At 43.5% G+C, this 16,062-nt stretch overlaps 1 protein-coding gene across 1 annotated transcript; it reads right to left on the bottom strand.

Moving 5' to 3' along the window:
* Positions 1-6,508: 6,508 nt before the first annotated feature.
* Positions 6,509-8,957, bottom strand: LOC120977609. Its single transcript, XM_040405615.1, has 2 exons — positions 8,815-8,957; positions 6,509-7,925 (listed from the first exon to the last, which is right to left on the bottom strand). The coding sequence occupies exons 1-2, from the start codon at positions 8,955-8,957 to the stop codon at positions 6,731-6,733; spliced, it is 1,338 nt and encodes a 445-aa protein (XP_040261549.1). The 3' UTR covers positions 6,509-6,730.
* Positions 8,958-16,062: the final 7,105 nt, after the last annotated feature.

The following is a 16,062-nucleotide window of genomic DNA, read 5'->3' as shown; positions in this document are numbered from 1 at the left end:
AGAGATGATGAAAAATGGGCAGCACTCCGGTCTTGTGAAAATTCAATGATGTTTATTCACACCCCAACGCAATGCAGCATTTCAGCCCTCTCAATGAAGCCTTTGTCAAGCTTGACAAAGGCTCCATTGAGAGGGCTGAAATGCTGCATTGCGTTGGGGTGTGAATAAACATCATTGAATTTTCACAAGACCGGAGTGCTGCCCATTTTTCATCATCTCTATTACACTGTTCCTTGTCCAGGAGCGCTTGTGGATTTGCACCCGGCATCTTATAGAGTGCTGCTGACTATTTTTGCTTTTTTGTATATATATATATATATATATATATACACGTTTATACATTTATATTATATATACAGTTGCAAGAAAAAGTATGTGAACCCTTTGGAATGATATGGATTTCTGCACAAATTGGTCATAAAATGTGATCTGATCTTCATCTAAGTCACAACAATAGACAATCACCGTCTGCTTAAACTAATAACTCACAAAGAATTAAATGTTACCATGTTTTTATTGAACACACCATGTAAACATTCACAGTGCAGATGGAAAAAGTATGTGAACCCTTGGATTTAATAACTGGTTGAACCTCTTTTGGCAGAAATAACTTCAACCAAACGTTTCCTGTAGTTGCAGATCAGACGTGCACAACGGTCAGGAGTAATTCTTGACCATTCCTCTTTACAGAACTGTTTCAGTTCAGCACTATTCTTGGGATGTCTGGTTTGAATCGCTTTCTTGAGGTCATGCCACAGCATCTCAATCGGGTTGAGGTCAGGGCTCTGACTGGGCCACTCCAGAAGGCGTATTTTCTTCTGTTTAAGCCATTCTGTTGTTGATTTACTTCTATGCTTTGGGTCGTTGTCCTGTTGCAACACCCATCTTCTGTTGAGCTTCAGCTGGTGGACAGATGGCCTTAAGTTCTCCTGCAAAATGTCTTGATAAACTTGGGAATTCATTTTTCCTTTGATGATAGCAATCTGTCCAGGCCCTGACGCAGCAAAGCAGCCCCAAACCATGATGCCCCCACCACCATACTTCACAGTTGGGATGAGGTTTTGATGTTGGTGTGCTGTGCCTCTTTTTCTCCACACATAGTGTTGTGTGTTTCTTCCAAACAACTTAACTTTGGTTTCATCTGTCCACAGAATATTTTGCCAGTACTGCTGTGGAACATCCAGGTGCTCTTGTGCAAACTGTAAACGTGCAGCAATGTTATTTTGGACAGCAGTGGCTTCCTCTGTGGTATCCTCCCATGAAATCCATTCTTGTTTAGTGTTTTACGTATCGTAGATTCGCTAACAGGGATGTTAGTATATGCCAGAGACTTTTGTAAGTCTTTAGCTGACACTCTAGGATTCTTCTTCACCTCATTGAGCAGTCTGCGCTGTGCTCTTGCAGTCATCTTTACAGGACGGCCGCTCCTAGGGAGAGTAGCAGCAGTGCTGAACTTTCTCCATTTATAGACAATTTGTCTTACCGTGGACTGATGAACAGCAAGGCTTTTGGAGATACTTTTATAACCCTTTCCAGCTTTATGCAAGTCAACAATTCTTAATTGTAGGTCTTCTGAGAGCTCTTTTGTGCGAGGCATCATTCACATCAGGCAATGCTTCTTGTGAAAAACAAACCCAGAACTGGTGTGTGTTTTTTTTAGGGCAGGGTGCTGTAACCAACACCTCCAATCTCATCTCATTGATTGGACTCCAGTTGGCTGACACCTCACTCCAATTAGCTCTTGGAGATGTCATTAGTCTAGGGGTTCACATACTTTTTCCACCTGCACTGTGAATGTTTACATGGTGTGTTCAATAAAAACATGGTAACATTTAATTCTTTGTGTGTTATTAGTTTAAGCAGACTGTGATTGTCTATTGATGAAAAACAAATCCGGCACAATGGATGCTTTGCAGTAAAATCTTCAGTTTATTTCAGCAACATAACTCCACGTCCAGACAGTGCAGACACAAGCTGAATGCCAGTTGACGCATTTCGGACAGAGTCCTTAGTCATAAGTTACGACTAAGGACTCTGTCCGAAACGTGTCAATTGGCATACCGCGGAGTTATGTTGCTGAAATAAACGGAAGATTTTACTGCAAAGTATCCATTGTGCCGGATTTGTTTTTCATCATTACGTCTTGGATTCCCTGGTCCTTCCGTGCACGCCGAGTATTCATGCATAAGATGAGCTGGAACCGCAACTTACTTTCATGTGATTGTCTATTGTTGTAACTTAGATGAAGATCAGATCACATTTTATGACCAATTTGTGCAGAAATCCATATCATTCCAAAGGGTTCACATACTTTTTCTTGCAACTGTATTTTAAAACTTGTTTCTTTTTTTTTTATTATTGATTTTTTTATTAGTCCTCCAAGGGGGCTTGAACATCATTCGATCACTTATAACATAGACTGTAATTGTTTACTATTGCAGTGTATGGGGATTTTCAGTACTGTCTATTATGGGGATTCTCCATTAGGGAGCCTTAAAAAGGCACCAGGCCGCCAGAGCAACAGATCCGAATCCTGTGATTTCCCTATGGGGGTCCAACTGTAGTTCAGGGAGAGCCCCCTCCATCTGAATAACCTCTCAGATGTTGGGGTTGTTAAGGGTTAAATAACCAGGATCAGAGTTATCTCCGATGCCAGTATTTGCCGGTCGGCTGTATTACAAAGCCGTCACCCGCCGCTGGAGGCGGCTCTGTACTCCCCTTGCTCACCTTGCTGACTTCCCATGTATGTGTGCAATGCCTTTCCTTTCATATATGTTCTTCATCTGTTTGTTGCCTGTGCTGAGAAGGTGAAGATTACAAAATCTAGAATCTATAAATATTAAATATTTTTCAGGATATTCTCAAATCAGCGGCACCTGAACCAGTTTAAAGGAAGTTTCTGAATTTTAAATATGGATTGCCAATTCATGGTATATTTGGTATCGGAAGATTGCTCATATATATATTTAACTTTAATGAGAACACCACTACAGGTTTTTGCAGGTGCAACTCAAAAATCATCAATTTCCATACCGGACTCATTTTTGTTTTAGTAAACAAAAACAAAAAAAGATATGAGCCTTCAAATGGTTAAAAAAGAAATAAACTAACTTATGCTAACGTTGCCGATCCCTGCTGATGTTCGGACGGCGCCCAAGTCCCCTTTATATGCCACGTCTTGCTCCTGTCTCATCACAGCAGAAAATGCCTGCTCAGCCAATCAGTGGTTGTAGCGTTGACCCCCCTCTGCAGGGATTGGTGGTATTCCCGTGTCGAGATGTCAGCAAAAAGTAAAGCACATCAGGGACCTGGACACTGTTGAAGTGGGGGATTGGAGAGGTGAGTATAAGCTTGCTTACTTTTTATTTTATTATTTGATGGTCAGCCGACATCTTATTTTGCACTAGAATACCCTTTCCAAAGCTCATATTTAGAAAAAAACTGAGGGTGCAGTGTGTTGGTTATATCAGTGAACAACATCTAGCAGACTGATGAGGAGGGTGACGCTGGAGGTGTACCTTCACACATCAACAGTGGAAATACTCTCAGGACACACTAGGCTTCACTTTCAAGTTGGCATCTCTACAGACAGGATTCGGGAGAATACTGCATCACTCGAGGTCTTCAATGCAATTCCTAATTTCTTCACCAAGAATGTGACGTTTGGACTGAAAATGCAATGAGCTGGACCGGGGTTTGCACTCTGATGCCAAATTCTGCAATGGCTGGGTCAGGTGTAGGCGATAGTCTATAGTTTTGTTTGTGACGCCAATTGCAGCGTGCGCAGGGTACTGTCACAGGGCCCTCCAAGGTGTTGTAACTCACGCCCCAGGTTAGGAATGCCAGAGTGGTGTAATGTCTCTGTATGGTGGTGATAATGGTGTCAACGGTGACTCCTGGATCCTGGCTCACTTGCAATAAATTGAGTGTAGTGCTAGTAGGAATAATAGAGGGATTTTGCAGCAGTAATTGAGATCCAGACCCTTGGTAAAGTTCAAACTTGTCTTTGCTGATTGGAGCTTTCATCCAAGCAAGATACAGCATTAGTCTTAGGTCCCAGCAGGTATTGGCAATGGTTGGCAGGAATTTATCTTCTGCTCTCTCATGTACCTGGAGCTTGCAGAAAAGGACGTCTGCTTGTTAGCTCTATACTGTGGCAGGAATTTGGCTTCTGCACTCTCTATCTTCTGCTGTCTGGGGACTGACTAGCTGAAGAGGAATATGGCTTCTCCTGGGTCTCTGGACTTTACTCACAGTTCTCTTCACAGGGTATGCTTTCTTCCTGGAATTCTGGAGTTTGTCTGCTTGCTTCATCCAGCCGAGGTGGCAGGGCTCAGGCTGGGGATGATGATCAATGTCTCAGCCGAGACAAGATCCCGGTTTTCTTCTCTATCTCGGGGAGCTCCTAACATGCACACCCTACCCCTAGCAGGAGGCGGGCTACACTCACTCTAACTTCCTTCTCTCACCATGCTGCAGGATATGGGCACAGCCCACTCTGCTCGCAGAGGGGGGAGCTAAACTGGAATGAACTATTCCAGCTTAGATGTACTAAACTATAGCTAAGTCCTTACCAACGCATTGCTGCCACTTGCTGGTGAACATGGAAATTACAGCAATATTAGATTTAACAAGGTTTCATGCACATTTGTGAAGACATAATGTAAAATTACATGAGATGACAAGGTAAATGCTTTTAACAGATTGTAGCGGGGTAAAAGAGTTTCGTAACACAACTCTGGGGTGTTACACAATGAGTATTTGTCAAGCAGAGTGGCTTCAAAAAGACTCATTGCAATCAAATTGTCGCATTCTTGGTGAAGAAATTAGGAATTGCATTGAAAACATTGTGTGCTGCAGTATTCCTCCATAATCCTTCATTATAAAGGCCTAACACTGCTGGCACCATCACTTCATGAACTGTCCAATTTGGACCTAACGGTAGTGCTGCTTAATTTTGGATATTTTCCCTACAAAGAGCCCAAATCAGCAGTTCTTACTAGAGGACTGAGGATTGCTAACAGCGCCTCCTCGTTTAAAAGAACAAAAAACACAGAAAATGCACACACAAAAAATATCCCTTCATCTCTTACCTTCCCTTGGTTCTATATTGTTTCACATTATAGTTAAAACCAAGAAATAAATAAAGAAAATTTCTCTCCATGTCCTGGGAGGTCAGCCATGTTCCTCCTCCTCCTCCTCACAGGACTGTGAGAAGCTGGCTGGAGCAAGGGCACAGCAGGGAGGCTCCATCTGCAGTAGGACAAGAAGATCACTAAGGCCTCTTTCACACTAGCGTTGTCCGGATCCGGCGTGCACTCCACTTGCCGGAATTACACTCCGGATCCGGAAAAACGCAAGTGTACTGAAAGCCTTTGAAGACGGAACCGTCTTCAAAATGCTTTCAGTGTTACTATGGCACCCAGGACGCTATTAAAGTCCTGGTTGCCATAGTAGGAGCGGGGAGCGGTATACTTACAGTCCGTGCGGCTCCCGGGGCGCTCCAGAATGACGTCAGAGCGCCCCATGCGCATGGATGACGTGTCCAATGTGATCACATGATTCATGAGCTTGGGGCGCCCTGACGTCACTCTGGAGCGCCCGGGGAGCCGCACGGACGGTAAGTATGCTGCTCCCCCGCTCCCCACTACACTTTACCATGACTGCTAGGACTTTAGCGTCCCGGCAGCCATGGTAACCATTCAGAAAAAGCTAAATGTCGGCTCCGGCAATGCGCCGAAACGACGTTTAGCTTAAGGCCGGATCCGGATCAATGCCTTTCAATGGGCATTAATTCCGGATCCGGCCTTGCAGCAAGTGTTCCGGATTTTTGGCCGGAGCAAAAAGCGCAGCATGCTGCGGTATTTTCTCCGGCCAAAAACGTTCCGTTCCGGAACTGAAGACATCCTGATGCATCCTGAACGGATTTCACTCCATTCAGAATGCATTGGGATAATCCTGATCAGGATTCTTCCGGCATAGAGCCCCGACGACGGAACTCTATGCCGGAAGAAAAGAACGCAGGTGTGAAAGAGCCCTTATAGTACTTTCACACTAGCGTTTTTCTTTTCCGGCATAGAGTTCCGTCACAGGGGCTCTATACCGGAAAAGAACTGATCAGGCATATCCCCATGCATTCTGAATGGAGAGTAATCCGTTCAGGATGTCTTCAGTTCAGTCGTTTTGACTGATCAGGCAAAAGATAAAACCGTAGCATACTACGGTTTTATCTCCGGCGAAAAAAAACTGAAGACTTGATCTGGCATTTTCCCCCATAGGAATGTATTAGTGCCGGATCCAGCATTCAAAATACCGGAATGCCGGATCCGTCCTGCGCATGCGCAGACCAGTAAAAATGTCCGCATGACAAGCGCAGAGACGGATCCGTTCTTGCAATGCATTTTTGGGACGGATCCGCATACGGATGCATCTCACAAATGCTTTCAGTCTCATGCAGATCGGTGGAACTGCCCGCCGGATCAAGTGTGAAAATAGCCGAAGCCAATCCTATTCGGCTTGGTCCGTCTCCAGCTGAAGATGGAGGAGATCATCGGGAGATTAACCCTTTTGTTCTACACAAAGATTTCTATTCGACTGCTTGTTTCAGGAACTCACAGAAAGTGCTTAGTGTTCCTTTAACTCTTTACAACGATCGTATGAATTCTTGATTTTTGTCTATATTTATCTCCTGACAGGTGAGTATCTACATACAGTATGGAGAACCTGGATTTCAGTGATAGTTCAGTTGTCTCAAAACCTTGTTAACATTTGTAATAAGAGAAGAACTGTATTTCCATATGGTCGTGTCTCTTATGAGAGATGTCTGTGGGAGATCTGGCTGCATTGGTGACCGGCCGTGGTGAAGGCTTACGATATTATCGGGAACATAAACACTTTTCTTATAAGCTCTTAATACAACGTGAACTGACATCTGAATGACTTCTCGTGGGTTGACTATCATCTTACGGTTGTTGAAGCCATTTGGAATTCCTGGCTCATAGTATATCAGCTGAAGAATGTTGATTCCTGGTACATTTTTGGGGAAAGCCGTCTGAAAATTAGGAGCAGTGATTTTCTTTGGATATATGTAGTTTTTTACCAGGTATACAGCCGTATCTGGATAGGCTTTCTCTAGGGCTTCCATCATTTCATCCCATGTTGTGCTATGTCTCGGCAGAATGATTTCGTCCACATCATTGAGGGTGACATATCGACTTTTGTACATGTTTCTGTACATACAATCATTCAGTGCTGAGAGCTGCCCGTAATAACCAATTTGGCTTTTAGGGTTCATACTTTGATGCCAGTCAGCAGATGTTCTTAAAAATGTGTCTATTGGCCAAGGTACAATCTCTAGAAATCCTTCTGAGACATAGAAATCAAGCACTCGTCCCATGGCCTTACTGCAGCCATTCTTGTAGATGACCACCTTCTGGGCTCCTAGAAGACGATACATCTCTATGGCCTGGATAAACTGCAATATATTGTCCTGGTTTCCGAACATGGTAGAGATACACACTGTGAAGTTTGCAGAGAAAGGCTGGGGATTGCGGTTCTTTATCTCAAACACAGGAACATTATTTGTGTTTCTTATGTTGGACCAATGGATGGAGATATGTTGAGAAGAGCAGTTCAGAGGTTCAGGGCAGACCACATCTGCTGGACCATAAGAAAACCCAAACCAATGGTAGTAGATCTCTATGGCTGCTTTTACGGAAACATATCCAGGGTCATTCATACAGTAAAACCAACAATATAGCTCCTTCACATCTTCTTTCTTGATAATGGTCAACACACGCACTTGGCTGGACTCTCTGCCATCATAATAAGCTGCTATGATGAAGGTTTTATTGTTCTCTAGAGGGGTGATCGTGTCCCTGGAAATGACAAAGGTTTTATTGTTATCTAGAGGGGTGATCGTGTCCCTGGAAATGACAAAGGTTTTATTGTTATCTTAAGGAGTAATTGGAAATTACATTGTTTTATTGTTTTCTACATGGATGATTGTATACCTGGAAATGTCCGGGCTTTTTCGTCTGGCTCTTTCATTAGTTAAAGCGCGAAAATAAGAAATTAGGAAAATGATGTTCAGCATCAAGATCGCAAAACACAGCTTCATAGTGACTGTGGACGAATGCCCAAAAATAATAAGAACGGTGGATATCTGCAAACAAAAGTGTACACTTTTAATATGGGAGAGCGGTGAGTGTGAAAAACTATTGGAAAGAAAACTGGAGAAGTTGTTCACCTAATCACAGTGTAGCTTGGCCTCGGCCTGGTCGGGTTAGAAAAAGAATTGTTGACACATAGAATCATAGAAACATGACTGCAGTCAAAAACCAAGTGGTCCATTCAATCTGTCCTTATATTACTTCCATTCCATACAGTTTTTACAAACAAATCTGCTAGAAGTTTGTGCCAAGAAAATACTGGTCTTTTAGTAAAATAATATTGTCTGACATTGTTTTATGTCGCCCTTTCCCTTCTTTCCTTAAGGTTATATAAATTAAATTATTATAGTCTTTCTTGTTTTCTTCTATAGTCTCTCCAGGGTTGGTCTGTCTCAGAAATTGATGGCTTATCGCTAGGATAGGCCATCAATGTCAAGCAGGTGCAGGTCCCACCTCTCTCCTTTTCCCAAAATGAGGCCCTTGAAGTGAAGGTGAGCATGCCCAGCGTGCTCTCCATTCACTCATATGCGAGTTCCGAAAATAGCTGACTGAGCTCGCTTGGTTATTTTCAGAAGTTCCATAGCGATGAATGGAAGGAGCACCTAGCATGCACGGCCACCTCCATTCACCATTATTGGTCTACCAGAAATAGTCGGGCCAGTGCTTGCCTATTTTCAGAACTCTCATAGAGGTGAATGGACGGGGGCTGCTCTTGTGCTTTCCTTCTCTTTCAGGGACCACATTGTGGATATAGGTTTCAAAGGTGGGCATGGGCGGATTGGCCATAGACCCTACAGGGAAATTTCCCATTGGGCCGATGCCTAGGAGGGCCACCCAAGCCCTTCACATGGCCGCCAGCCAGGTACATAATGATACGATTCTCTCTTACGTACCTGTCCAGAAGCCGCAGGTGCTCTCCTAAATTCAACTGTATCGACATCCACAGGACAGCAATACAGTTGAATACTGTGGTGCAGGTGGCAGTATGTTGTGCTGCACTGTGGTATTTGGTTCAGCTGGGGCGGTATATTACTCTGCCTACTTCTGTTGTCCCTGGCTAATTATGCTGCCCCATCTTCTGTCAATTTGAACATACCTGCAATATGGGGCCACTTTTACAATTTTTTTCCAGGGCCACTTTTACTTCAAAATATTTTTATTGTTTTATAAATCTAAAAATGAATACTCGCCGATAGGCGTGAAAAGGTTAACTTTGACCATCATATATAAATCGGCATGCTTGAGTTACAGCTGTTACAAAAGTTGTACAGATATTGATATAATCGGTATATCACCTTTCTTGGTAAAACATAAATTTGGAGAAACATTTCCAAACGTGGAAAAGGAAGGAGGGGGGGGGGGAGTCAGAGGGGAGGGGGGTATAGGATAATGTGTATCTAGAAAGACTCATGATTCCACATACCATGCAATAGTCCTACAATTCCCAAATGAAATCCTAGTTTAATCAGTAAATCTTCTAAACTTCTTCCATGGGCCCCAAATAACCGAGAAACGTTGAGGTTTTCTGGTATCCCAATGTGCTATTTGCTCCAATCTATAGATCTGGTGACATTTCATAAACCAATACTGCAATGATGGGGGGTCTATTTTTCTCCAGTATACTGCCACCAGAAGGCGTGCTGCTGCCAATAGTATCTTACACAAAGTGTGAACCTCTCTTGATTCAGTACTGGTTAACTCTCCCGTTAGGCCAAAAAGGTATAACTTAGGTGACGCTCGGACTGTTATTCTGCATACCTGGGATAGGACCTTACATACCTCCTGCCAATAGTTTTGAATTTTAGGACATGACCACCAGACATGACTTTGAGACCCAATATTAATCTCACACCTCCAGCAAATGGGACTGACCTCTGGGAACATGGTGTGTAACCTTTGTGGTGTATAATACCAGCGTGTGAGGACTTTATAACTATTCTCCTGCAATTTTACACATCTAGAGACTTTCCCTGAAGCCATTAACACCTTCGGCATCTCCCATTGATCAAATTTTATGGCTAGTTCCTCCTCCCATTTATCAATAAACGCACATCTATTTGTATCATTTGTGGAAATGAGCAAGGAATATAAATGGGATATCTTCTTTTTAGGTTCTAGTTTTTGCAAGACCATTTTTTCGAATTTTGTATGATCTGTGCCCCATATTGGAGCTCTAGTCAGTTTTTTAAATATATGATAACAATGTGTAATTTGGAACGTAGTACATTGTTTCAAAGCAGGGTGTAACTATAATTCTGATAATGTTGGCAAATCACCATCTTGGCACAGTATTGGCGTCGCATTACCCTTGTCCCCTTCTTTGACCGTGTTCCAGAAACATATATTTGACTGACATAGGACGTCCCTTACTTGCATAAGTAGAGCATAGTTAGGTATCAGTTTCTGAATCATATTCATCACACACCATCGAGTAATTGTGTGTTTAGTTATTGAGCTGTGTGTTATAAGCATTTTATTTACGTTTGCCAAATCTAGGAAAAGTAGGGACCTTAAGGGAAGATTCGACATTGCTTCTTCCACTTTAATGTCCAGTCGATCTGGGGTAGGATGTAGCCAATACAGACTTCTAGTACAAAGAATTGCCTTATGATAAGTATAAATATCTGGTATTCCCATACCTCCTCGTGTGGGATGTCGAATTACGTATGATGAGGGCATTCTCGCTTTCTTTCCTCCCCATAAAAATCTAAGGAATATTTTCTGAACTTTTTTAAAAAAGGCCAGGGGGATAGGAATCGGTAATGCTTGCAAGTAATAAAGCACTTTAGGGAGGAGTATTGTTTTTATGAGGGATTTGCGGCCAAACCAAGAGACAAAGGGGATATCCCAGCTACTTATCAAATCTTCTAATTGTTGAGGAATAGGCAGGAAATTTTCATTATACAGCTGATTAAACGCAGGAGTAAGTTCTATTCCTAGAAAGGTTATTGCTTTAGATGTCCATTGGAAGGATGTCTCATTTTGCAAAGCAGTCTGTTCATGCGCCGGCAAAGATACATTTAAAACTGTTGATTTTGAGAAGTTAACTGAGAAGTTAGAGAGTTCATGAAATTGACCTAGAATAGACATAATCGCTGGGAACGCCTCTTTTGGGTTTGTGACTATAAGTAGGACATCGTCTGCGAATGCAGCTGTTGAGTGTATTGTCTTCCCTACAGTCATCCCATTTATCTCTTTGTTCTGTCGGAAAGCTTGTAGCAAGGTTTCTATTGTCAATATGAACAATAGAGGGGACAAGGGACACCCCTGTCGGGTACCATTCGTTATTTTAAAGGCAGGGGAGAGAGTGCCATTCACTAGGACTTTTGCTGTTGGGTGTCTGTACATTGCCATTACCCCATCAATAAATGACTGAGGGACACCGAACCTGGCTAATGTTTGGGACATAAATCTCCAATCCACTCTGTCAAAAGCCTTTTCGGCATCCATACTGAGCAAAATCAAAGGTGTAAATGTGCGTTTTGCCAGTTGCATAAGTTGTATCACTCTAATAATGTTATTTTTACCTTCTCTGCCCGGTACAAACCCTACTTGTTCTGGGGAGATTAGGTCTGGCAAGAATTTTTTTAATCGATTTGCTAACATTTTTGCATATAGCTTAAGGTCATTATTTAGCAGAGATATCGGCCTATAGTTTGCACAGAGTGAGTAGTCTTTTTTTGGTTTTGGGATAATGGATATTCGTGCCTGCAGCATGTCTCTATTGAAGGCTCCTCCCTCCCTCGCCTCATTACATGTTTTCAAGAAAAATGGGAGTAAGATCTCTTTAAAGGTGGTGTAATATGAAACTGGGAAACCATCTGGACCTGGGCTTTTATGAAGAGGGGATCCTTTCAGTGCAAGTTGCAGTTCTGTTAATGTAAAGGGGACATCTAAAGATGCTGACTGTTCTCTAGTTAATACGGGTAAGTTTAGATTATCCAGCCAACGTTTGGTTGCTAACTTTAAATTTTCTTCCCTAGAAGGAGAAAGTGTACCCCTTAGATTGTAGAGTTGGCTATAGAAGTCACAAAATTGCTGAGCAATTAAGTTGGTTTTGCGTACTATGTCAGAGTTAGGTGTCTTAATATTGGGTATATATGAGGATATTTTCCTTTTCTTAATCTGGGATAGGAGCACTTTGGTGGCTTTATTTCCATGAGCATAAAATTTATATCTCGTGGAGAGAAATAATTTCGCAGTGCTGGCGTTTAATAGGTTTCTCATTTCCGAACGGAGATTCTCTAATTGTGTTAATACACTTTCCTGTTGAGATTGCCTATGGCGTTTCTTTCCAGGGCCACTTTTAGTTCCCAGTCCGCCCCTGAAGGTGGGACATGCACGTATGCGTACCTCCTGTAATGTCAACACACTTTTGTGTGCAAACAGAGAAACCTTACCTGGTACCAAACCTTCTCCTATGTCACATATTAAAAAGAACAGACCCTTGTGGTACACCACATGCAACTATCAGCTCTCCAGAATGAGCACCATTGTGTCACGACTGAGGATGGGGGAAACCCTCAGCCATGCGATGACAGAAGATAATGGTCGCTGCTAGGCCAGGACAGGAATCAGGAAGCTGGTCACCTCCTATCACATCCCTAATTCTGACCCTGACTCCTAGCTGTATGAGCCAACCCTGATGGTAGGAGGGCTCATACTCCAGAACCTAGGGTCCCTACTAGCCCTCAGGGTAGCCCTGGACTAGGAGCAGGGTAAGACGACCTGTTCCTCCTAGATGCGGACGAACAGGAGTCTCACTGGCCAAGCTGCAAGGAAAGGGGAACAAATACAACATATGGATATGGCAGGTGAACTAAAGCAGTTCCAAACCTACCTGCCACAGACATGCTGACTGGAACCCGTGCATGACTACTGATGTCCACACAACACTAAGGGACACAGCACACAACACATATCACACAGGTAACCAGGACATCCATAGCTGCAATAAACAGATAGACCATAAAGACATCTTCTAACATCAGACATATAGTTTATGACCACAAGGGTGGCCCTCACTGGACAGATGGTATATAAGAGCAGGAGGATGACTCCAGCAAGGCATGGCTGAAGTACCCCTCAGCTACAGGCATCGAGCAGAGGCTAAATAGCCCAAGTAGCCACACCCACACAGACACACCCAGTGTTCACACCCAAAGAAGGGAGTTAACCCTTCCTACACCAGGCAAGGAACGGAAACCACTTAAAGGGAAAAACACCCATAAACATCACACTCCACCTGTTACCGCCGGCAACAGCATGCGTGGCAACCATGTCCTGGGAATCAGCCAGAAGGCCGAGACACTGCCACCACATGTACAACACCACACATTGCCACGGGCAGCCACAAGTGAAGGGAAAATGTCACAGTGCACACCATAGGCCGTGACACATTGACCACAAATCTCTGATATGTATCCATGAGCCAACTACAAATCCACGGAACTATCAAGCTGTTAAAAGTTTATTCCCATCTCAGACACTGATGGCATATTGCTAGGATATGCCATCAATGTCAGTTAGGTGCGAGTCCCACCTCTAGAACCTGCTCCTATTTCCAGTACTGACCCCCCCCTCCAAAAAGTGAAGGACAGCACAGCGCAAGCGCGGCCACTCTCTGTGTGTCGCTATAGGAGTTCTGAAAATAGCCAACAGCTGGCTCTGCTTTTTCCAGTAATCCCATAGCAGTGAATGGAGAGGAGGCCGGGCATGCGATGGACACTCTTCTTTCACAGCTATGGTGCTTCACAAAATAGCAGAGCGCAGTGAATGGAGAGCACTCTGTGCATGAGAGGTGCATTCTCCTTCACTTCGGGGACCCTGTTTTGGAGATGAGTTCTGGTCCCACCTTTGGGACTCACTTCTATCTGACATTGATGGCATGTCCTAGAGATATGCTATCAATGTCTGGGATGGATCCATCACTTTAAAACCAGTTTCCAGGTGTCGATAAAGGTCCAAAATATGGAATACGCTATTTTCAATGTATATGGTCCGAACGACAATAACTCACAATTTTTCAGGGCGCTGGAAAGTAAATTACTGCTAGACAAGACCTCAAACCTAATAGTGGGAGGAGACTTCAACTCAGTTTTGATGGGGCAGGAGGACAGGAAGACCGAGTCGAAAGGAGGCAGAACTACAGTAGCTCACGACGCAGTTTTGGGACAGATGATAGAGTCAGTAGGTCTGATGGATCCCTGGAGGCAGCTTCATCCTGATGACAGGGAGTACTCCTTCTACTCTCATGCTCAAGACTCTTGGTCACGCATTGACTACATTTTTATCCAGGGCTCTCTATCAGGGCTGGTGGAACATGCTGATGTTGGGGACATTATTATATCAGATCATGCTCCGGTAACCCTGATCTTGAGGGACACTTTCTCAAAGGGCTCAGACTACCTGTGGAGATTTCCCTCAGGTCTGTTGGGAAATGAGGACTTTCAAAATAAGTTAATAGGCTGGTGGGAAGAATATAAGGAGGATAACCAGGTTCACATGTACAATCCAGAACTTTTCTGGCAAACGTCAAAAGCAGTTTTGAGGGGGCGCATCATGAGTTACATCTTTGGCAGAAAGAAAGCGTGCCAGCAGTCATTAGAAAGAGCAAGCAATAGAGTAAGGCAAATGTACAGGCAATTCACCGAAATGCCCACAGTGGATAATAAGGCAAAATGGGTAGAGGCACGCCAGGCCTTTGAAATTAGTGAAAAGCATAAAGAATCTCTCAGACAAACCCAGTTTGAAGTTAAATTATACCGTTTTGGTAATAAAGCGGGTCGTTTGCTGGCCAATTTAGCAAAAGGCCGGAGAGAGCCTCAGTATATATCCTGTCTAAAAGACGATGAAGGGAAGATAGTCATTGACCCGGCAGGCATTAGCGAGATAGTAGGCCAATATTATGAGACATTATACAAGGATCATTCTTCAACATCACTAGTGGATACTCTCTTAGATAGGGTGGAGTTGCCCACGGTGACATCTGAACAGCTCCTGAAATTAAACGCGGATGTGACCGTAGAGGAACTCCAGCTGGTCATCAGGGGTCTGAAGAACGCAAAAGCTCCAGGGCCTGATGGCTTCACGGGAGAATATTATAAGGTATTAATTTCACAGGTCTCCCCAATAATGGTACAGCTTTATAATGATATATTGAAGGGCAAATCCCATCCAGATAAAGATAATGTATCCTACATTAAACTCCTGCCTAAACCAGGGAAAGACCCCCTTATGCCTAGTTCATATAGACCTATATCCCTAATAAACGTAGACACAAAGATCCTATCTAAAATCGTTGCTGACAGGCTAGCCTCTTTTTTACCGTCTTTGATAGGTGATGAACAAGTGGGGTTTGTCCAGGGCCGCTCAGCGGTCAAAAATATTCGGACAGTCTTAGCAGTCCTAGATAGGGTTAGACACGACCCTCAGCCAGGGGAACATCCAGCCATGCTCACCTTAGATGCAGAAAAAGCCTTTGATAATGTAAGGTGGGCATGGCTGGAGGCGGTACTGGACAGATTGGGATTTAAAGGGGCTTTTAGGACATTTATTACAAATTTGTACAATAACCCAAAAGCAAGGGTATATACCCAGGGCTACCTCTCCAAACCGTTTAAACTGGAAAAGGGTACAAGACAGGGGTGCCCGCTTTCTCCCCTGCTCTTCAACCTAGCACTTGAGCCCTTATCACGGCTTCTTTGCTCGTCAGATCTGTATACAGGTGTTGAGGTGGGAACTAAACAAGTGAAGGCGGCGCTCTTTGCCGACGATGTGGTATTATTTCTGGCTAGACCGGGGGAACACATCCCAGTTATATTTGAGGCTTTAGAGGCTTTTGGAAGCTACTCAGGATATAAGGTTAATATTTCCAAATGTAATCTCTTAC

The sequence above is a fragment of the Bufo bufo genome, chromosome 8 (assembly GCF_905171765.1).
Source record: "Bufo bufo chromosome 8, aBufBuf1.1, whole genome shotgun sequence".
In the NCBI taxonomy this organism is placed as follows: domain Eukaryota; kingdom Metazoa; phylum Chordata; class Amphibia; order Anura; family Bufonidae; genus Bufo; species Bufo bufo.
The sequence above is the reverse complement of the archived record's forward strand: the minus strand, read 5'-3'. Positions and strand labels throughout refer to the sequence as shown.

Coding starts and splice junctions, on each gene's coding strand:
- LOC120977609 (XM_040405615.1), bottom strand. CDS start 8,957: ATGGCCAATCCGCCCATGCCCACCTTTGAAACCTATATCCACAATGTG. Junction 7,926..8,814: donor CACTGGCCCGACTATTTCTG/GTAGACCAATAA, acceptor TGTCATTTCCAG/GGACACGATCACCCCTCTAG.